The sequence below is a fragment of the Sapajus apella genome, unplaced genomic scaffold, assembly GCF_009761245.1.
Source record: "Sapajus apella isolate SASKATOON/1434 unplaced genomic scaffold, GSC_monkey_1.0 scaffold61, whole genome shotgun sequence".
In the NCBI taxonomy this organism is placed as follows: domain Eukaryota; kingdom Metazoa; phylum Chordata; class Mammalia; order Primates; family Cebidae; genus Sapajus; species Sapajus apella.
Genome location: NW_022437001.1, coordinates 10,674,600 through 10,698,812, shown reverse-complemented (window position 1 = coordinate 10,698,812; position 24,213 = coordinate 10,674,600). Strand labels below are relative to the sequence as shown.

General features: G+C 38.4%; 1 protein-coding gene across 7 annotated transcripts in view; it reads right to left on the bottom strand.

Moving 5' to 3' along the window:
• Positions 1–238: 238 nt before the first annotated feature.
• The window catches only part of INPP4B (inositol polyphosphate-4-phosphatase type II B), an 841,422-nt gene continuing 817,447 nt past the window's right edge, over positions 239–24,213 (bottom strand). For 4 of the 7 annotated variants that reach the window (XM_032246545.1, XM_032246548.1, XM_032246546.1 and 1 more), the window contains one exon: positions 1,672–1,846. In XM_032246545.1, coding sequence (XP_032102436.1) covers positions 1,672–1,846 — 175 coding nt within the window. Of the gene's footprint in view, positions 429–462; positions 1,847–24,213 lie in introns of those variants that run through there. The other 3 variants (XM_032246551.1, XM_032246549.1, XM_032246550.1) reach the window with 3 other exon arrangements.

Genomic DNA, 24,213 nt, shown 5'->3' with positions numbered 1-24,213 from the left:
ACTCATGAATGAAATTTACACGTTGTGAACTAATCTCAATCAGCTAGGCTCAACACATAGAAGCTTAGAACTAGAGATGATAGGACTGCATCCTGTAAGAAAGATTTTTTAAAATGGATTTCTTTCAGAGTAATATGCTGATAATGAATTCAAGTAGTTTTTAGATTTTGGCAAACATCTGTGATCATCTTCCCCACCACAAATTCATGACAATAAGAACAAACAAAAAAGACCAACGTGAAGATTATCCAACTGAAATGTATTTGTGTTCCTGTTTATTAACATGTTGGTAAACTTAGGTGTCAGCTTTTCCATAAGTCCCCTCTGGAGGTCTGTAGTACTTGGGGAAAGCCATCAGCTGTAGCATGTTGAAAGCATACTTTCTGCATTTGATATTCTTCAGTACATTCTCTATGCGGCATCCTTCTCTGGTGAAAGGGGAAAAAGTACAACTTCATGAAACACAGAATAAATAAATATGCTTTATTTGTTTAATGCAGAGTTGCAGCAACAGTCCAAGTAAAAATAACAAAGATTCAACTCTACATTTTTTTTTTCCACAAGTGATGATACATCTTACAAAATTAAATCCTAGGCCAGGCCCAATACCATTATTGCCCTCTGAAAGAGATGACTAAAGTCTCTTTACTCTTAACAGACATTTAAAGTTTAATAAACTCTTTAAATATAATTTGCCCCACAATACAGTGCCACTTTAGTTTATTAAATATATCTGCCTTTTTATAACATTTCCACAAATTAATTTCTCAGTCTCTTTAAAACACATTAAAATCTATATGTAGCCCTAAGGATGCAGGTTCTAGAAATAAGGCATTTAATTTATTAAGTCTGGCCCTATAGATTTTTAAAGAAAAGTTTCATCTCTATTTTAATTTAATTATTTTAGCTGTGCAAGGAAGAGAGAAAATGGCTTTCCAAGCAGCCTGGGCCAAGTCTCAGCTTTATAAAGGAAGAGTGCTTGTCCATGGACAGCACAAAAGTCACAAGTGCTAGGAATGGTACATCAAGACACAAGTAGGACCTTGTTAAAAAGAATAGAAAAATTCTCTGAAAGCCAAATCAACCCAAACAAGAGATACAAACAGGTAATTTAATTACAAAACATAAATAGCCATTCTCTCCATAAAGTTACTTGACAGAAAAGAGTTAATTGCAGCAAAGAAGTAAAATAACAGGTTAAAAAACAAAAACAAAAACACAGAAGTTTCTATCAGCAGATGGCATCTATGATATTAGCACAGTGGAAATAAAGTCTGCAACCTCCCATATCTCTCTCTAGAACTTGTTTCAGGGTTTCAGTGTTTGTGCAAATTCAGTCTTAATTTCTTTAATAAATTTAATGGGATGAGGACAGGAGGTTCAGAACTTCAAGCTTTCAGGATTCTGTTCTTTGTCTTATTCCAAAGACAGTCATTTAAAAATTCTTCTTGAGCTAGTTAACAGTGGGAAACACTTTTCCATGAACAAAAGAGGAAAATAAACCACTTAATGCATAGTACTTTTTGATTTTTAGATTTTAGGAAAAACAAAAACACAATTTAAACACTTTTTTTTAAATTCCGTGAATCTGAAAATGTAAAAATATTACAGCATTGTCCCCATAAAGTTCATTGTCATTTATAGAAAAGAAAAAGGGATACAACATAAAACTTATTGGTATTTGGCTAATAGTAACGCCAGACTTAAAATAAGCCACACAACTAGCAGGTGTGAGCTGACAAGCAGCAAGGCGACAGGATAGAAGTGTCGAGAAGTTGGCTTGTTATCAGTTAGACAGCCTGTTTCAGGATCATCGGATTCACTCAGTGCTCCCTGGGTTTGTCTGCTGTTAAACAGGGGGAAGTTAGGGGAGAAAAGAAAATAGTATAGAGTTCACACAGTAAAAAAGAATTCAACCTTAAATATTCTGAAATACAATCCATCATCTTACACAACACAACTGATTCAGATGAAATCTTATGGAAAATGCATCTTGTGTATTGTTTTCTCACCGTACTACGTGAGCAAAGGTATTGAAACAGGAGATTCCTTTTGCTCTTTGTGCAAGAAGGCAGAGAGAAACACTGATGATGTTCACATGGGTTGATTGTGTACAAGAAACAATCAGTAAGAATAACAGCACCAAAGCAAGACTTTATGAATACAACGAAAATGTAGATTAGCTCATGAAAACCTTTAGAAAGATTACGTCTTTAGATGTAATCTTTATAACTGCACCTTTAGAAAATGAAATGAGCAACACAGGATGTAGTGAAGCAAACAAATATGTCTGGTATATTTAAACGCACCCTCGACTTGCATTGCACCTATATAATGTATTTAAAGTTATAAAAATGATTTATTGAAATGGCATGGTCTTTAAAATGAATGAGACATCTGACATGTCATCCTTGCCAGCCATAATATTAGTTTAATAAAATCCAACTCAGCACCCTTCTGTTCAGCTCATAAATTATATTGTCTCCTACTTATCTGCCTTAGATAGGGCCAAATCTATCTCCTGTGGACATCTGATCTGAAACGAGATCCATATTTACAGAGTGATACCTCAGAAAATAAAATATTTAGTTTCTAGATGATTTATTTTCTGTGTAAATAAAAAAGGTAGGCGTTAGTTTATAATTCTGCTTAAAAGAAACTCCAATTATGGCCTGTCTGAAATATACCACATTGATACAAATTGAAAATAAAATTGTTTTCTATGCTCTAGTTCATTAGTATTCAGAGTATTAAGAATTTCAGTCACATTCAGTGGTTAGGAGTGGTTTAATCTCTATTAGCTCTTCTGCATTTTCAAGCAAAAAACTGGTTGTGGCTCAGTCTTATAAAATGTGCCATGCAAAGGAAACTTCTGACGAAGCTCCTTAGCCGTGGCTGATCTCCAGCCCTTTGCAATCCCTGAACACTTCCTATACAGAAACTTTTAACCAGGAATTGACCACACCAGTGTAAGCATTTAGACAAATATCAGTCATAATTATATTTCAAACAATAATCTGAATTAGTTTAAAACACCAAATCAACCACGTTGTGCTATGCTCTGTTATATCCTCGTTGTTTGGTAGGACCAAAGAACTATGTAAATTGTCTGGAAAACAGATGGTTTATTGAACAAAAGGGGTTTTGTTTTGGGCTTGCATAATTCCTATTGTCAGCTGTATGAGTAACTTGGTTACTGTTCAATTTTTTCCAGCATACCAGGTAAAAAATATCCAGTATTTTAGGCACTGATACTTTTTAATGTAACTAAGAAAAGTTCCCTTGTCTTATATTACTAATTCTGTTGGCTTGAAATTCCTAAATTGTGAATCCCAGAAAAATGGTTTATTCATTTTTTCAACCCAAAGTTTTTAGTGTTTACTATGAACCAATGGCTGCTGTAGGTACTGGGAATACAAGGTTGGATACATCTGATAGAGATTTCTACCTTCATAACGTTTACTTTTGAGTTGGAGGAGGTGGAGTAGAACAATAAGAATAACATCTGACAAAAGCACCATGGAGAAAAGTAAAGCAGGAAAGGAGGTGTGTGTGTGTGTGTGTGTGTGTGTGTGTGTGTGAATTTTAAATAGGTTAGAGAAGTTCTCATGTGATCACAGATTGAAGATAGAAGGGGAAGGAGTCACGTGGATGTTCAAATTAATTTTTCATTGAGCTAGTGCATCATCTAGTAGCTTCCTGATAGAATGGGACTGGCAAGTTTAGGCTGGAGGACAAAGCGACATGAAAGAATACTGTGAGGGTGTTTGCTGCTGGCTGGGTCTCAGTGGGAAAGCAGGGAGGTAGGGAAGGAAGTGACCTGAACTAGTGGATGGCAGACCAACTGGAGGAGAGCCTCTACAGTTACAGACCCCACTTCATTATAGAATCCAAATCGAGACAAGGACACTAAGACCCAGAGGGCAGCAGTTTGAATTTCCCCTGTAAGAACCCCCCAAGATGATCTTGGAAGGAAGGCACACAGATCTCAGAAGTGGTTCTAGATGACTAATTGGAACAGAGGAGAAAAGTATGATAACTTTAATATTGCCAATATGTATCTCATTCTTTTAAAATTAGTTTTTCATGTATTACAAAAAGTATATATTAGTAGAATAGCACATGTGAAAACACAGTAGATCAGAGCACAGACGCTGGAGTCAGACCACCTGTTTCAAGCTTGTTTCTGTTACTTGCTAGTTGAGTGGCATTGAACATGTCATTATGTCATGTCTATTTCCTTATCTGTGAAGTGGTCATAATAATAGTACCTACCTCATAGAACTGCTGTGAAGTAACTCATGTAAGTCAATACTTAAAGTTCTTGGAACAGAGAATGCCCATAGCATGCATTCAATAATTTATTGTTATGTCATTTGTATATCAATAAATTGGCATATCTTGGAAGTGTACCTAGAAACTTTTTAACTAGTAGGCTCCCCCCTGCCTTTTATTGTTTTCACAAGGACTCCAGATTCTGTTTAATGCATGGTAAGGAAAAATATCACCAGGCCCTTGGGCATAGCAAGAGAAAAAAAAAAAGCCTAAAACATGTACTTTGCAGAGGAACTCTTATTCCCATAGAAAAGGAAAAGAAATTTGAACAGCTGCTCATCTGAGGGCCATGTGGGTCTCCGAGGAGACTTTGCAGCACATGTGCTTCCTGTAATCCAGGGGTAACCTGTTAACCTGGCCAAGTCAGCAAAGAGGAAAAAGTCAAATTTCACATGAGAGGCTGGTCTATAAAGTCGGTCCTGCCCATGTTGTGTGTCTTTCCCAGCCATTGCCTTTATGTACAAGTCAGGTACATTCTCCCTTTGCTGTGCCAGCCACACCCCCACGGGCCAGTGGTCACTTCCAGCAGCAGAGGCCGAGGGCAAGGCGGGGCTGGAAGGAGTTGCTGTAGTGAGTGTTGTGACGGCACCTGCCAATGTGGGAAAAAAGCAGCAAGCCAACACCTGTTGGGGGTCAGTTCATGAGGGTCTGTAGGTCTCCTTCAGGGATCATTAGTGCTGAAAGGAGCCTCTAGAGGTCATTCTGTGTATTCGTCAACCTCCTTTGGGTCACTTCCATACATGGTTTTTTTTTCCAGATCTGATAGATTTTCAAGAAAGAGCATGCCTGCAGCTTCTTTTTTATCTCCTAAGTTTTCCAATTTTTTTTTTTTGAGATAGATAGATAGATAGGTTCTCTCTCTGTCACCCAGGTTGGAAAGCAGTGGCATGATCATGGCCTACTGCAGCCTCTATCTCCCGAACTCAAGTGATCCACCCACCTCAGCCTCCTGAGTAGCTGGGACTATGCACAGCTATTTTTTTTTTTTCTAAGAGGGATGAGGTTTCACCATGTTGCTCAGGCTTGTTTCAAACTCCGAGGCTCAAGCAATCCTCCTGCCTCAGCCTCCCAAAGTGCTGGGATTACAGGCATGAGCCACTGTGCCTGGCCTCCGGTTCATTCCTTGGTACTGATATACTCTACTAATCAGGCCATTCGGCCAACATTTCAGGGAAGAGCATCAATAGTTTGGTTACTGTGCAGTCCATGGTAAACATCCAGCCCCGAATATTAACAGTGCTGAGGCTGAGAGACCCTGCTTTAACATGAGACTCTCTCTAGATATCTATATTAACTATAACCTTTCTATGGATCTAAGCTTTTTATCATTTATTTTTAAGGCAGTAGTTTACAACCAAGTGACGTTACCCAGGGACACTGGGCAATGTCTGGAAAGATCGTTGGTTGTCATAACTATGGGAGTGGGGGTGTTGCTAGTGGCATCTTAGTAGGTGGGGCCCAGGGATGCTGCTCAATATCCTGTAAGAACAGGACGGCCCCTGCCACAATCAGTCATCTGGCCTGAATGTCACTGCTGGCATAAAAGAGAGTCTGGGTGCTGGCTCTTTGTATTTCATACTTGGCTCTGCCCCCCAAGATCCCCTCTTATCACATCTCCTATCTCTGTCAGGAATCCTATTACTCATGCATTCCCCATAAACAATACCCAACTCCCTTGCAGCTCCCCGTTCCCCATAGCCTGACTGATCACAGCCTGCACAGCCTGGCCCACCACTGCCACCCTTCCTCTGTCCCTGCTAGTCTACCTTCACAGGCATCAAGAGTCACACTGGACTCCATCCCTCATATCCAGGGCACTTTGGGCAGGAAACTATGTATGTGCTTTATGATATCCCCGCTCAGAGCACCAAGCATCTCCTCCTAGCCGCTCCAGTCACATTCATTCTCACCCTTGTTGACTCATAACTAACTTCCGCTTTGCTTTCTGAAGTATGGCTCTAGTAGCATCAGTTCCCTGCTGAAAGCTTCCATGGCTTTTCTCGGCCTGATGATGAAGTTGAACCTTCCTGGCTGGGGCATTTTCGACCCTATGTGTAGCAATATGTCCCCTGGAACACACACACCCCATCTCTGACCTGTTTGCCCTCCACACTTCTTGCATAGCTCCATCAAGTACCACTGCTTCCAGGAAGCCCTCCTGGATCCCTCCAGGCCCTAAGCTCTCATAGCCTGAAGCCTGTGTCTGTGTCTCCCTGTCTTGCTCATCTTTCTACCTCTCAGAAGCAGTCAGCATCAAACCTGGCACAGGAGGATTTGTCTAAGGTTCACATCAACAGGAGGTGGCAGGCCAGCAGCCTCACTTGGCTAAACAAACAGGAGGGATCTGGAGCCCACAAGTCTGCCTTCATATTCTACTTGGCCTTTTAGTTCTGCCTGCTTGAGAGATTTGCTTTGTCTCTTCAAGCCTCCATTTCCCGTCTTGGAAAGCGAGGTTAGGATGAATGAGATCATCCCAATGTAGGTGCACAAAAAGCGCTGGCTTGCAAAGTCCCAGAGGTGGGTTGGATGGGACAGATGCTGCGAGCCAAGATTTTTTGTGCACCTGCACTGGCACCTCTTAAAATCTATTTCTCTAGAATCTTTTTAACTAGATAAAGGTACTAGTCACCTAGAATTCTTTTTACTGGTAGAGATGTATAATCAAACAAGGTTGCAAGCCACTGACCTAACCCACTGGTGCTCAAAAGCAGGTGTGCCAGGGGGTGGGTGGAGGGGCAGAGGGCCAGGATGCGCAGATTGATCTTACCAACAGTACTTGTTTGTTTATATCTCTACGGAAGAATTTATTTATGTACCACTCCAAGCCACATTTGAGAAGACAAAAGTCATAATTATTTCAAGCAGAAGACACAGCAATCTGAATGACACCAGATCAACCATGGTATGGTCTGGTTGCAAAGAATAATTGAAAATAACTGGTCTATCTCATGCTTGAACAATTCTGGCAATGAGGAGAAAACACTTTTCAAAGAAGTTCATTCCACCCACACCCAGCTGTGGAGGCGGTCAGCCACAGCACTCGTGCAGGTGTGTGGTGGGGAGACAGGGAGGGGGCAAGAGGGACCAAGATAAAGTTTTTTAAAACCATTCAACTTTCATTTTAGATAACAGGGGCCCATAAGTAAGTTTTCTATATGGGTATATTGCACCCAGACAGTGAGCTTGGTACCCAATAAGTAGATTTTCAACCACTATCCCCTCTTTCCCCCTCCCCTCTAATAGTATGCAGTGTCTATTGTTCCCAAGTTTATGTCTGTGAGTGCTAAATGTTTAGGGTTTCACTTATAAGTGGAAACACAGGGTATGTGGTTTTCTTTTCTTGTGTATTGTGGTTGCTATCATCATTAATATTATCCTACTACTACCTCCTAATCTGTCTAGTTTTAAGGTGAAGGCTAGATAGCAAATCTTAATAACTATTAAAATCTTGATTCCTCTTCAGTGTTTCCTGTTAGGAGATAAATATCAAATCATGCATCAACCAATCAATCAATAATCATAGTATAAATATCACATGCCAATTATAAATTTAGCTTAACCTATTAGCCACAATTGTTCAATGTACCAGTAAAGAAATACTGTCCTTCTCAGTGAAGCCATCCTACACATATTCTTCCTGGCTGAGGGGTAGAGCATTCAAAAATCTGAAAAGTAATTTGAAAGTGTCTTAGAATGGTCCTTATTCCAAATACAGGGGACTAATTTATGCCAGATGGCTTTATTTTCTACAACTCCCAGGGCATACTTAAAAATTTCCAGTCTGCATGTTGTATATGTCTTCCAAGTGAAAATCACTAAATTCAAAGGCTTTTGTTTTTGTTGTGGAGGGGCAGTTTTATAGTGGAATTATTTTTTGGTTTATTAACGTCCATCTCTGGAGATTAGAATAACACATTAAACATGTCTCACACATATTCATCCTCTTATTCAGCTAGAATTTAAAGCAACATGGCCTAGGAGGTTGCTTCAGAACCTAAAGCTTGAGGCCCATGATGGTATCAGTAGACACAGGTGACCCTGGGACTGCTTCCTTGCTTCCTACTAAGAATAGTACAAATGGTCATGTCTTCATGGCCACCAGTGAATATTTAAGCTCCCTGCAAGTACAAAATGCAAAGGATGTTTTAAGTAATAACATTAGTAACTTCCTCATGAGGATATTATGACAAATAATTAATCGGTAGCTTGCAAGTTACTCTGACCTTCCAATGTTGTTAGTTTTGGCCATCACTGACTGGTAGATCACTGTGGAAGCAAATCACAATGTTGTTTCCACTGAAAATGTGGCAAGATCAGACACTTAAGGGTAGTTACTAAATCTGCAGGATAGAAAGTGATCTTTTTTTTCAAAGACCTGTCAAAGCAATCACTTAAAATAGAAATAAGTAAAAAGAAATGTCTCACTTCTAAACACATCACTGCCTTCATGAGGAGATATATTCTTAAATATAATCCAACGTGCATGACTTGATGATATTCGCTTATTTCCCCTTCTTTTCTGCAAGCAACTATGCTGTATCCTAGATCACAAGTCACCCATCACAGACATTCTCTCAAATTGTTTTTGACTTCTAAAAATAAAAGTCAGAGTCTTCCTATCTTCTCTTGCTTGGGTATTCATTAATAGTTTTGCTACTTGATATCTTATTCCTTTAACTACAGCTCTTCAAGCTTCCCAAAGGAAAATTACCAATTAAAACTGAATCGAAAAATCTTTCCTTCTGACCACCAACCTGATTTCCTCCCATGATAAAACGAAACCATTTCACATTTAATTACATGCTTCAAGATTGAAGCTATGGGCATACCATCCTGAAATTACGAGCCGGGATTTTACAGCCAATATCTTGCAGAGCTTTATTTGACTCCACATTTATCTGATGGATCAATATTAATAGAGCACCATGTTTCAGGCCCTGGACTGTTGAATTGTATCAGATTTAAACCCTGCAGATCTGTGTAAAAATGGATATAATGGGTCTGGTATCAATGGGAGCTATGAGAGTGGCACAAGAACTCACAGAATCTTAGGTTCTCATATGTAAAAAATGGCTTTAAAATGTCTTTGAATGAGTTGAACGTACACATTTTATAGATGAGCAAATAAATTTAAAGGTCTTTCTTATGGTTCCATAGCAATAAATAGTAAAGATTCTTCAGAATAAAGTTTTCCTGGTTCACAGTTTGCTTATATCACAGTCTGACAGGATAAATAAAGAAGGATTTTTATTTTCAGTTTAGATCAATGTCCATGAAGTTAAATAACTTGAAATACCCTTAGATAACAAATTATCTACCTAAAGTTTCCAAAGATTATAATTCGAATATTAAAGAGTTTCAGAACTTTTCAAAAATTGCATTTATTTAAATGTTGCAGAAATTTTAATAAATGAATATCACCAGTCAGATAATGCCCACTGGACTTGATGTAAATGTAGCCTATGTGGCCATGGGATCCCCAGACATGTTTAACTTGTCTTCTCTCCTTTCTAACTGGATTTCAGAATGTAATTTAGAATATATTATGTAAATCACAGGAAAAGCCCCTAAATGAGGAAATTAAAAGACATAAGACAGTGTCAGTGCTTTGAACATCATAGAATGTTTCTGGTGATTATGGACAAGTTTGCTACAAAAGAAAAGGCAATCTTGGGCACCATTAAGCAAAATGGCCACTCCTGGGAGGTGTGAGTTCTGCCCATATGTGTGTTTTTCTTGACATGGTATTCTAAGGAAAGACTTTCTGTAAACTAGAGGATAGCACAGCATGGTAACCAGGGTGATGATAGTGGGGTTTGGGAACCTGGCATATCAGGAAAGACTAAAGACATTGAAAATAAGAAGAATTCATTGCACTGGAGAAGAGGAAAATTTATGATTAAGTGATTGTTGATTTCAAATAATCAAATGACATGTAGTATAAGGCCTAGCCTCCTTGGAAAGCAGCGGGAAGTGTGTGAAGTAGGGAGAGATCACCTATATATCAGGTCCTATCGTGCAACATGACATCTTTTTAGATACTTATTTATTATAAACAGTCATACTGCTTGGTATTATTTTCTGCATAAGCTAAAAATGATTTCAAAATTTGATCAAGTAGCAGATGAGGGTTTTCATCCCTGCCTGTCTAATAAAAAAAACATTCCTTTCACTTCATGATTGAGATCCCTTAAGCACAGGTTTTCTGCTACCTCTCAGAAGCAGGGAGATGTGGTTTCCTGTCAGCTGTAACATTAGATTCAGTGACCTCTAAAATTACTTTCATCTTTACCTTTCTCTGATTCTTTGATCCTACAAAAACATAACTGCAGTACTCCAGAGATGCATATTTTTTTCTACTAATAGAATAGTTGAGCGTTCAATAAGAAATAGTGGGGTTTGGGGCAAAGTCAAAGAATACACGGCATGCTGAAATTGTATTTGGTCTCTAAAATTGTTCATGCTTTGCCTTATCTATTTTCAAGTTCAACATTAAAAATAAAAATGAATATATTTAAATGTATTAATTTAATTTTTCCCTGCTATCACTTTTTACACCCTTTTTTACCTTTCAATGTTTTCATTTTATAAAATCCCTAGAAAATAGAAATATCCTCTCATCAGAAAAAGCCAGACACCAAGTAATAATATTTTCAAAGGATGTCTAAACATTGCTTCGAAGAGAAAGGAAGTACCTATGGCCAGAATTATAACTCCAGAACAATTGGAAAAGTGGCCTGGTATGAAATGTTAAAAAGTATCTTACTTAAAAAAAAAAAGGATAAATAAAGAGAGACATAATGAGTTAACAGTATAATTGCTTCCATTAAATCATTTCAAAGAACTGATTCCAGTTTTGATCTTTGAATTTTAGAAAGGAAAATATTTGGATCAAGTCCACAGAGAAATATTACAAATGATTAAAGGACTGAGAAGAAACAAATCATATGAGGAAGTGATTAAGGTTAGTTTTGTTTGCATAAAGGAATGCTAATACGTGATATGATCACTGTACTTAAATATATGTAAGTTGTGGTAAAATTTTGATATGTCAATTTATATTTTGTTCTGCTTTTTTTTTTCTTCATACTATTCTAGGCTATTAATTAAAATGTGTGCCCAAGGGAATCTTAGCAGTACTGGAATCAATAGCTGCCTGAACTATATACCTTTGTCCTTTACTCACGACAGAAAATTTGAGGTTTCCATTGGGAGGGTAATACAGAATAAAAGAATATTTGGAGATAGAGAAACACAGAGATAGCAGTAACAGGGGAGAAGATAGGGGCAGGGTTTGGCCAGGAGGGTGAAGCCTTGTTCATTGTTTGCTTGCCTGGTGAGGGAGCCCAATAGCAGGGAATGCTGCAGGATGCATGGCTGACCCTTGCTCATTAGTCAGCTTCTCCAAAGATTCCCCTGTACTGAGTTAGGCTTGGATGTAGTTTAATGAAGGGGCTTGATGGTACCTTGATGTATAAGAAATGGGCACATCAGCGGCTAATGACTGATATAGAAAAGTCTCAAAGCTCAATGCAAGGGAAGACTTGTGGCTGCAAGAGTGGAAAAATAATAGAGATTAACTTTCCACCAGCTTGGCTAGTTAGGAGCTTGAAATAAGCAATGAAGCTTGTTGAAAGAAAATTTTGGAAAGAAATTAAAACAAAAATACATTACATTTGGTCTCAGGCAAGACGGCCAAGTAGGAACAGCTCTGGTGCGCAGTTCTCAGCGAGATCGATGCAGAAGACGGGTGATTTCAACATTTCTGACTGAGGTACCTGCTTCATCTCACTGGGACTGGTTGGACAGTGGGTGTAGCCCAAGGAGGGTGAGCCAAAGCAGGGTGGGATGTCACCTCATCCAGGAAGCAGACGGGGCTGGGAAACTTCCCTCTCCTAGCCGAGGGAAGCCATTCAGGACTGTTTTCTGCACTCCAGCCCATACACTATGCTTTTCCCAAGGTCTTCACAACCCCAGACCAGGAGATTCCCTCTGGAAACCTATATGACTACATATGACTACCTGGGTCCTGGGTTTCCAGCACAAAACTGGGTGGCCGTTGGGGCAGAAACTGAACTAGCCACAGCAGGTTTTCCTTCCTTTTTTTTTTTTTTTTTTTTTTTTAATACACCAGTGGTGCCTGGAACAACAGGAAGACAGAATCATTCACTCCCCTGGGAAGAAGGCTGAAGCCAGAGAGCCAAGTGGTCTTGCTGGGTGGGTCCAACCCCCACAGACACCAGCAAACTAAGATCCACTGGCTTGAAATTCTCACAGCCAGCACAGCAGCTTGAGCTCAATTGAGGTCATTTGAGCTCGATGGGAGAAGGAGTGTCCACCATTGCTGAGGCTCAAGTAGGCAGTTTCTTCCTCACAGTGTAAACAATGCTACCAGGAAGTTCAAACTGGGCAGAGCCCAATGCAGCTCAGCAGCTGCAGGCAGACTGTCTCACTAAATGTCCTTGCTGGGCAGGGCGTGTCTGAACAAAGGCAGGAGTCTGTCAGGGACTAATAAATAAAGCCCCCACCTTCCCTGGACAGAGCAGCTCAGAAAACAGGTCATTGTGGGTATAGCTGCAGCAGATCTAAACATCCCTGCCTGGGAAGCTCTGAAGAGAGCAGCAGATCTCTCAGCACAGTGTTCAAGCTCTAAAAAGGGATAGATTGCCACCTCAAGTGGCTCTGTGATCCCCATGTATCCTGACTGGGAGACACTTCCCAGCAGGGGCCGACAGACACCTCATACAGGACAGTTCTGGTGGCATGTGGTGGGTACCCCTTTGGGACGAAGCTACCAGAGGAAGGAACAGGCAGCAATCTTTGCTGTTCTACAGCCTCTGCTGGTTATTCCCAGGGAAGCAGGATCTGGAGTGAATCTCCAGCAAACTTCAGCAGACCTGCAGCAGAAGGGCCTATTAGAAAACTAACAGAAAGAAATAGTTTCAGCATCAACGAAAAGGATGTCTACTTGGAGACCCCATCCAAAGGTCACTGATCTCAAAGAACAAAGGTAGATAAATCCAAAAAGATGAGAAGAAACTTGTGCTAAAAGGCTGAACACTCCAAAGACCAGAATGCCTTTTCTCCTCCAGGGATCACAGCTCCTCACCAGCAAGGGAACAAAACTGGATGGACAATGAGTTTGATGAATTAACAGAAGCAGGCTTCAGAAGGTGGGTAATAACAAACTTCTCCAAGGTAAAGGAGCATGCAAGGAAGACAAGAACCTTTAAGAAAGGTTAGATGAAATGCTAATTAGAATAACCAGTTGAGAGAAGAATAAAAACAACCTGATGGAGCTGAAAAACACAGCACAAGAACTACAGGAGTATCCAAGATACTACTCGAGAAGAGCAACCCCAAGATACAAAATCATCTGATGCACCAAGAATTAAATCAAGGAAAAAATGATAAGGGCAGCCAGAGAGAAAGGTTGAGTTACTCACAAAGGGAAGCTAATCAGGCCAACAGCAGATGTGTCAGCAGAAATCCTAAAAGCCAGAGAGAATGGGGGCCAATATTCAACATCTTTAAGAAAAGAATTTTCAACCTAGAATTTCATATTCATCCAAACTAAGCTTCATAAGCAAAGGAGAAATAAAATCCTTTATGGACAAGCACCTGCTGAGGGATTTTGTCACCACAAGGCCTGCCTTACAGGAGCTCCTGAAGGAAGCACTAAACATGGAAAGGACCAACCAGTACCAGCCACCAAAAAAAAACTTACAAAATTGTAAAGACCATTGGTACTATGAAGAAACTGCATCAACAGGCAAAATGACCAGCTAGCATCATAAGGACAGGATCAATTCACACATAATATTAACCTTAAATGTAAATGGGCTAAATGCCCCAATTAAAAGACACAGACTGACAAATTGGATAAAGAGTCAAGACCCGTTGGTGTGCTATATTCAGGAGATCCACCTCATGTGCAAAGACACACAGGCTCAAAATGAAGGGATGAAGGAATATTTACTAAGCAAATGAAAAGGAAAAACAAAAAAGGTTGTAATTCTAGTCTCTGATAAAACAGACTTTAAACCAACAAAGAAGGGCATTACATAATGGTAAAGGGATCAATGCAACAAGAAGAGCTAACTATGCTAAATATATATGCACCCAATGCAGGAGCACCCAGATTCATAAAGTAAGTCCTTAGAGACATACAGAGAGACTTAGACACCCGTACAATAATAATGGAAGACTTTAACACCCCACTGTCAGTATTAGACAGATAAATGGAACAGAAATTTAACAAGGATATCCAGGACTTGAACTTGGCTCTGGACCAAGTTGAACTAATCGACATCTACAAAACTCTCCACTACAAATCAACAGAATATATGTTTTTTCTCAGTACCACATCAAACTTATTCTAAAACTGACCACATAATTGGAAGTAATACACTCCTCAGCAAATGTAAAAGAACAGAAATCATAACAGTCTGTCAGACCACAGTGCATTCAAATGGTTAAGAAACTCACTCAAAACTCCACAACTACATGGAAACTGAACAACCTGCTCCTGAATGACTACTGGATAAATAACGAATTGAAGGCAGGAATACAGATGTCTTTGTTCTCACTGGATTCAAAGAATATCACATACCAGAATCTCTAGGACACATTTAAAGCAGTTTGGAGATGGATATTTATAGCACTAAATGCTCACAAGAAAAGTGGGAAAGATATAAAACTGACACCCTAATGTCACAATTAAAAGAACTAGAGAAACAAGGACAAACAAATTCAAATGCTAGCAGAAGGCAAGAGATAACTATGGTCAGTGCAGAACTAAAGGAGATAGGGACATGAGAAATCCACCAAAAAATTAATGAATCCAGGAGCTGTTTTTTTGGAAAGATCAAAATAGACCACTAGTCAGATTAATAAGAGAGGAGAATGAAATAGATGCAATAAAATATCATAAAGGTGATATCACCACCAATCCCATAGAAATTAAAACTACCACCAGAGAATACTATAAACACCTCTGTGCAAATAAACCAAAAAATATAAAAGAAATGGATAAATTTTTAGGACACTTACACCCTCCCAAGACTAAACCAGGAAGAAGTCCAATCCCTGAATACACCGATAACAAATCCTGAAATTGAGGAGGCAATTAATAGCCTAACAACAAAAAAAGTCCAGAACAAGATGGTTTCACAGCCGAATTCTACCAGAGGTACAAAGAGGAGCTGGTACCATTCCTTCTGAAACTATTCCGAACAATAGAAAAAGAGGGAATCTTCCCTAACTCATTTTATGAGGCCAGTATCATCCTGATATCAAAACCTGACAGAGACTCAACTAAAAAAGAAAATTTCAGGCCGATATCCCCGATGAATATCCATGTGAAAATCCTCAATAAAATACCAACCAACTGCACGTCAAAAAACTTATCCATCACAATCAAGTCAGGTTCATCCCTGAGATACGAGGCTAATCAGTAAATGTAATCCATCACATAAACAGACAAAAACCATATGATTATCTCAATAGATGCAGAGAAGGTCTTCAAAAAAATTCAACAGCTCTTTATGCTAAAAACTCTCAATAAACTAGGTATTGATGGAATATATCTCAAAATAATAAGAGCTATTTATGACCATCCCACAGCCAGTATTATACTGAATGGGCAAAAACAGGAAGGTTTCCCTTTGAAAACTAACACAAGAAAAGGATGCCCTCTCTCATCACTCCTATTCAACATAGTATTGGAAGTTCTGACCAGGGCAATCAAGCAAGAAAAAGAAATAAAGGATATTCAAATAGGTAAAGAGGAAGTCAAACTGTCCCTATTATCAGATGACATGATTGTATATTTAGGAGACTCCATCCTCTCAGCCCAAAATCTTAAGCTGATAAGCAACTTCAGCAAAGTTGCAGGATACAAAATGTGCAAAAAGCACAAGCATTCCTATAAACACTAATAATAGAGAGCCAAGTTGTGAGTGAACTCCTATTCACAGTTATTACAAAGATAATTAAATACCTAGGAATACAACTTACAAGGAATGTGAAGGACCTCTTCAAGGAGGACTACAAACCTCTGCTCAAGGAAATGAGGACACAAATGGAAAAACATTCCATGCTAATGGATAAGAAGAATCAATATTGTGAAAATAGCCATACTACTCAATGTAATCCATAGAATCAATGGTATTCCCATCAAGCTACCATTGACTTTCTTCACAGAATTGGGAAAAAAAAAACACCTTAAATTTCATGTGGAACCAAATAGAGCCCACATAGCTAAGACAATTCTAAGAAAAAAAAAAAAATGCTGGAGGCATCAAGCTACCTGACTTCAAACTATACTACAAGGCTACAGTAATCAAAACAGCATAATACTGGTACCAAAACAGATATATAAACCAATGGAACAGAACGGAGTCCTCAGAAATAACACCACATATCTACAGCCATCTTATCTTTGACAAACTTGAAAAAAACAAGCAATGGGGAAATGATTCCCTATTTAAAAAATGGTGTTGGGAAAACTGGCTAGCAGTGTGCAGAAAGCAGAAACTAGACCCCTTCCTGCTATCTTACACTAAAATTAACTCCAGATGGATTAAAGACTTAAATATAATACCTAACACCATAAAAACCTAGGCAAAACCATTCAGGACATAGGTATAGGCAAGGACTTCATAACTAAAACACCAAAAGCAATGGCAACAAAAGCCAACGTAGACAAATGGGCTATCATTAAACTAAAGAGCTCAGCACAGCAAAAGAAACTGTCATCAGAGTAAATAGGCAACCTACATAAAAGGGAGAAAATTTTTGCAGTCCATCCATCTGACAAAGGGCTAATATCCAAAATCTACAAAGAACTTAAACAAATTTATAGGAAAAAAAAAAACTATCAAAAATGGGTGAAGGATATGAACAGACACTTCTCAGAAGACGACATTTATGCAGCCTACAAACATGAAAAAAAGCTCATCATCACTGGTCATTAGAGAAATGCAAATCAAAACCACAACGAGATACCATCTCATGCCCGTTAGAATGGGGATCATTAAAAAACCAGGAGACAACAGATGTGGAGATACAGGAATGTTTTTACACTCTTGGCAGCAATGTAATTAGTTCAACCATTGTAGAAGACAGTGTGGTGATTCTTTGAGGATCTAGAATTAGAAATACTGTTTGACTTGGCAATCACATTACCCAATGAATTATAAATCATTCGATAAAAATACATGTACACATTTATTGCAGCACTGTTCACAATAGCAAAGACTTGGAACCAACCCAAATGCCCATCAATGATGGACTGGATAAAGAAAATGTGGCACATATACACCATTGAATACTATGCAACCATAAAAAAAAATGAGTTCCTGTCCTTTGCAGGGACATGGATGAAGCTGGAAACCATCATTCTCAGCAAACTACCACAAGAACAGAAAACCAAACCCCACATGTTCTCACTTATAAGTGGGAGTTGAACAGTGAGAACACATGGACACAGGGAGGGGAACATCACACACCAGGGGCTATTGAGGTTTGGGTGGGGGGGTATGGGAGGGATAGCATTAAGACAAATCCCTAATGTAGACGACAGGGTGATAGATACAACCAACCACCATGGCACGTGTATACCTATGCAACAAACCTGCACGTTCTGCACATATACCCCAGAACACAAAGAATAATAATAAGAAAACATTACATCTGACATATAATAGGTGACTTCTACAAAGAAATAGGTATGTAGATATAGATGTATATCTAGAACTCATTTTCTGGTTCCCATACTATGTAATTACGCTTTTCTCTGTACAGAAACTCCAACAAGATAATTTAGTTTTACTTGCTTGAAAATAACAGTCAGATAAAAGGAAGGAGACTAGTCTCTTAAACATTCTGCAGGTGTGTTTGTTGCAAAAACACTTTAAAATGCAAACAGCCATGTTTTACTGCTCTAGTTTGTCACTGTCCTGGAATTTAGAATAACTTTAATTCCAAGTTAAGAGGACATCAACATAAAATTACTGTTTAAGCCTTCTGATTCTATTCTTCATAAGCACTAGTCAGAGACCAGGAGATAAATTCATCACCACACCTGGTTTCCCTGGTGAAGCAAGGAAACCTAGCTGAGAAGGCAGTCTGACTCCAGGGCTGCTCTGAGCTCACAAATAAAAATATATAAAATAGTCCATATATACCTTAGAGTACAGCTTAAGTTCTGAAAGTAGACTGGGAAATGTAGCAGAAATCAATAACAACAAAAAAATTAGGACATGAGTAACATGAAAAAAAGTAGCTCATCTCCGTATTGTCTAACTCCAATAAGACTGAAGTTCCTTCCCTTAAAATGGGAATGTTAACATCCATCCCATACAATTATTATGAGGATTATATAAAGACACTTAGAACATAGTCAATAGTAAAAATAAAAATTCCTTTTGCTGGGCACGGTGGCTCATATCTGTAATCTCAGCACTTTGGGAGGCTGAAGTGGGTGGATCACCTGAGGTCAGGAGTTTGAGACCAGCCTGGCTAACATGGTGAAACCCCATCTCTACTATCATACAAAAATTAGCGGGACGTGGGGGTGGGTGCCTGTAATCCCAGCTACTCGGGAGGCTGAGGCGAGATAATCACTGGAACAGGAAGGCAGAGGTTGCAGTGAGCTGAGATTGGGCCACTGCACTCCAGCCTGGGCAAGAAGAGCAAAACTCTATCTCAAAAAAAAAAAAAAATACATATATATATATCCCTTTTGTTTCCCTTCCCGTGCCAAATCTCAGGTCTTACACAGCTAGTGAGTACCTTGCCACTGCTCAGTTCTGGCTCTTTTTCTTTCTCTCTAATATTGAAGTACCCCAGGATTCAGGAAAGCATCTTTTGGTTTTACATATATTTTCTTTAGTTAAAACAGTTCCATGACTTTAATGTCATTTTATGCTGCATTACAGACACATGTACTGCATGTCCACTTAGTTGTCTAACAGACACGTTAGGTAACAAGGCTAAAACGTTATAACAAGTCCTGTTTACTCTGCTGCCACCTCAGATCAGCTCTTCCCTTTCTTTCTAACACAGGAAATAACACTCACCCACTCTCAGACATCTGTGTTAAACAAACACCTCAGTCCTCCATGATGCTTCTGTATTCTCTACACTTCACAGTCATCCGTCAACAAGTCAGACCACTTGGCAAGATCTTCACTGCTGCCTGTCATCTGCCGTCACTTGTTCTCCTACTGTCAGAAGCTGTTTTCCTGTCTTTTACCATGCTTACTCCTCTATTAAGTTTCATTAACTCCTAATATATCCATTTAGACACATGGCAAAGCAACCAGTGTGCAATGCTAGTGGTATAGTAAAAATACTTCTTAAAGAGCTTTCCTGGAATAAAAATTCAGCTGGGAGCCATATACAGGGAGCCAAGCTTGTCAAAATAGCAGTGGTGCTCATCCAACTGCAGGGAAGTGGAAATATTTTCAACTGCTCATCAGGAAGAGATTGAAGCTCTTGAATCTCAAGGAGGAAGTTTATCTACACTGTTGCACTGTTTGCACAATCTCTTATTTTTTAAATTGTTTCTCAAGTTTTTCAACCCCCCTTTCCACTGACAATTCTATTAGGTTTGAATCCTACCAACTTCTCTCAGTGACAGAATCTTGCTTCTGTTCTTTGCTGAACCTGAAAAGGATGGAGCGAACTATGAACTGGTTCAGCATCAAATACCAGGATTCCCAGTATTGTATATTCTCAAGTATTAACCTCGACTGATTATTTGAGTCAGATCTTCCAAAAGAATCAATTTGGAGTTTTTGTTCTAGGAAGTATTAGAGCATTCATCACCTTCCCTAAAAGGATAGGATCTCTCCCTTTCCTCCACCTTTATTCTTTTCCCACTTTTATTTCCTAATTTTTCTCTTTAATTCCACTATACCATACAAACATCATGCTACTACAATTTATGCTATCAACTCCTGGAAGTGATGCAAATCCTAGAGAAAGAGAATAAGATACATTTAAGAATCTTAAGGTTTAGTTTTTGGAATAACATGTACATTGCTAAAACAAAACAAACAAAAAATAATGCAGCAGCTACATGAGTATGAAAAATGTAAAATATAAAATATACCAAAGAAGAAGAATTTTCAAGGTGTAACTAAAAATGCTTTACATATATCATTAATTTATTCCACAAAGATTGAAACATCAGGGAAGTTTTTTTAGAGAAATAGAATTTTGTGATGTATAGTGAAGGTCGAATAGGGTTTCAAGGATTAGAAATTAGGTGAGATAGAGGGGGTATAAATAACAGGGAAAGGCCTGGAAAGGAGATTGACAGATATATTTGGGAATGATCCACTGCTAGCGTTGATTATAGTAAGGTAGAAAAGAAACCAATGAAAAACGGAAAATTAAATACTAGGATATTTTTTGTTGCTTTTCTATTTTACACATTTCCTAAAATATAGTTGCTATAGGAACTTTAATAAAATGAGATGAGGCTATGTTGTAAATGTTTGTGGTTGATGACAAACACTTAGACATTATTCTGTAGATGAAGGGTGGGCAAATACTTGAAGAATCGTGAGCAGCAAAGTCATGTGATTAGCTGTGTTGAAGGATGGCATCTAGCATGAATAAGTAGGGTGGCTTAAGCCAGGACTGAAGCACAAGAATGGAATAAACTAGAGACATGGAGACCAATTAGGCTACTGCAAAAGTATAAGTAAGAAATGGTGAGGGCTTGAACCGGGGATGAAGAGGAAAGGTGAGGAAGTTAAACAGATTCCGAAACAGAAGTAATATAAAAATAGAGTACAATTAAGATTTTAGGTAGAAGATCAGAAAGAGAAATTAAAAAAATAATTTTCAGGTTTTAGACAAAATATATTTAAACATGCTAAGTGTGGTGCATGACTTTAGTTAGAGATGGATAATGAAAAGGTAGGTTTGGACAGGATCTATGCCATAGCTCTATTCCTTATATTTCAAGCAAAAAAATAGGTTAATTAGATGAAATCACCCACACAGAGAATATATCACATAGACAAGGGCTGAGGGCAAAATTTTTGGAGGATGCTTACATTGTTTGGCTAGAGAAGAAGGCAGATGGTAAGCAGTGACATGAAAAACAGTCATAGATTCAAAGATTTACTCTGTAAGTATGTGTCAAAGCCGCAGGTGGAGCAAGGAGGTTACAAAGGAAACAAGGTTACCTGACGCCTGATTTTGTGACTTGTAGCCTTTGACTTGCAGTTAAATTTTAGGAACAGGGATTAGGTTACAAGCAGCTGATGAAGGAATGGAAGGCAGCATTCTATTCTATGGAACGGCTGTGTTCAGAACACTGATAATGAAAAGAAAAAAAAAAGACAGCACAGAACCTCACCTAGCCAACAGGATTGATGGAATTGTTTTGGGATATATGACATGAGTATGTTTGGAGGCACAGAGAAAGAGATAAATATGGAAGATCCAAGTATGATATGGAATATTTCACCACCTTTTTGTCGTTTCTCAGGAGAGCAAAAAATATTTCAGAGTTAAAGTTTAGTCATACAATAGATAAGTTTTACTGTTTATGAAAAAATCCTTAGTAAGTCAGAGTCCACAACCACAAAGTATTCTCCAATTCATCCGAATGTGAAACTGAAGACAAAGGTGTTTAGGGACAGGATGTGGGTAATGTAGACAAATAACCCAGTTAGAAAACCCACCTTTCCATTTTGTGACATAATCAAATTTTTGCAAAATATTCTTAGTCCTTTAGTAAGAAAATGAAGCCAAAATTAAATTTCTGAGCACCTAACCATTAATGTCAAAATAAATGAGAACATCTGTGCTGCTGATAGTGGGTTTGAAGTAGCACCTTTGCATATAATTTTAAAGCCCAATGTTAGGAAGTTCTCAAGAGTGTACGTACCTATATAAATGTTAATGCAGTGTATACATCTCCTGAATTGACTCCTTCTTCACATAGTTATTTGATTTAAAGCCTTCTAATGAACATATAAACACAACACGACTAGTTAGGAACATTTTTATCAACACCAATGACAGTCAAAATGACTATACCAAAATGCCTTTGTACTGCCTTTTAATTTCTAATAACCCTAAGAATTTTTAATTGTCTGGAACTAGTTTTTGTATCCAACATACTGTTTCTCATTATGGTCATTGGGAAAGCCTTACACCTGGCTTCCCAGAACTTCAGTATCTACTCAGAGTTATAATAAAGAGGTCCATCTAAATATATCTAAAAATAATAAAAGCTATTTATGACACACCCACAGCCAGTATCATACTGAAATGGCAAAAACTAGAAGTATTCCCTTTGAAAACCAGCACAAGATAAGGATGTCCTCTCTCATCACTCCTATTCAACATAGTATTGGAAGTTCTGGCCAGGGCAATCAGTTAAGAAAAAGAAATAAAGGGTATTCAAATAGGTCAAGAGGAAGTCAAATTGTCTCTATCTGGAGATGACATGATCATATATTTAGAAGACCTCATCATCTCAGCCCAAAATCTCCTTAAGCTGATAAGCAACTTCAGCAAAGTCTCAGGATACAAAATTGATGTGCAAAAATCACAAGCATTCCTATACACCAATAACAGACAAACAGCAAAATCATGAGTGAACTGCCATTCACAATTGCTACAAAGAGAATAAAATACCTAAGAATACAACTAACGAGGGATGTGAAGGACCTCTTCAAGAAGAACTAAAAACCACTGCTCAAGGAAATAAGAGAACAAAAACAAATGGAAAAACTTTCCATGCTTAGGAATAGGAAGAATCAATATTGTGAAAATGGCCATATTGCCCAAAGTAATTTATAGATCCCATCAAGCTACATTGACTTTCTTCGCAAAATTGGAAAAAGACACCTGAAATTTCATATGGAACCAAAAAAATCCTTCATAGTCAAGACGATCCTAAGTGAAAAAAAAAAAAAAACAAAGCTGGAGGCATTGGGCTACCTGACTTTAAACTATACTACAAGGCTACAGTAATCAAAACAGCATGGTATTGGTATCAAAACAGATATATAGACCAATGGAACAGAACAGAGGCCTCAGAAACAACACCACACATCTACAACCATCTGTTTTGACAAGCCTGACAAAAACAAGCAATGGGGAAAGGATTCCCTATTTAAGAAATGGTGTTGGGAAAACTGGCTAGCCATATGCAGAAAGATGAAACTGGATCCCTTCCTTACACCATATATAAAAATTTATTCCAGATAGATTAAAGATTTAAACATAAGACCTAAAACCATAAAAACCCTAGAAGAAAACCTAGGCACTACCATTCAAGAAATAGACATGGGCAAAAGACTTCATGACTAAAACACCAAAAGCAAAGGCAACAAAAACCAAAATAGACAAATAGATCTCATTAAACTAAACATCTTCTGCACAGGAAAACAAACTATCATCAGAGTGAACAGGAAACCTACAGAATGCGAGATAAGTTTTATAATCTACCCATCTGACAAAGGGCTAATATACATAATCTACAAAGAACTTAAACAAATGTACAAGAAAAAATAACCCCATCAAAACTGGGCAAATTATATGAACTGACACTTCTCAAAAGGAGATATTTATGCAGTGAACAAACATATGAAAAAATGCTCATCATCACTGGCCATTAGACCACAATGAGAAATAGTCTCACGCCAGTTAGAATGGTGGTCATTAAAAAGGAGACAGAGAGATCATCCTGACCAACATGGTGAAACCCTGTCTCTACTAAAAATACAAAAAAATTAGCCAGGCGTGGTGGTGCATGCCTGTAGTCCCAGCTACTCGGGAAGACTGAGACAGGAGAATTGCTTGAAACCAGAAAACGGAAGTTGCAGTGAGCCGGTTGTGCCA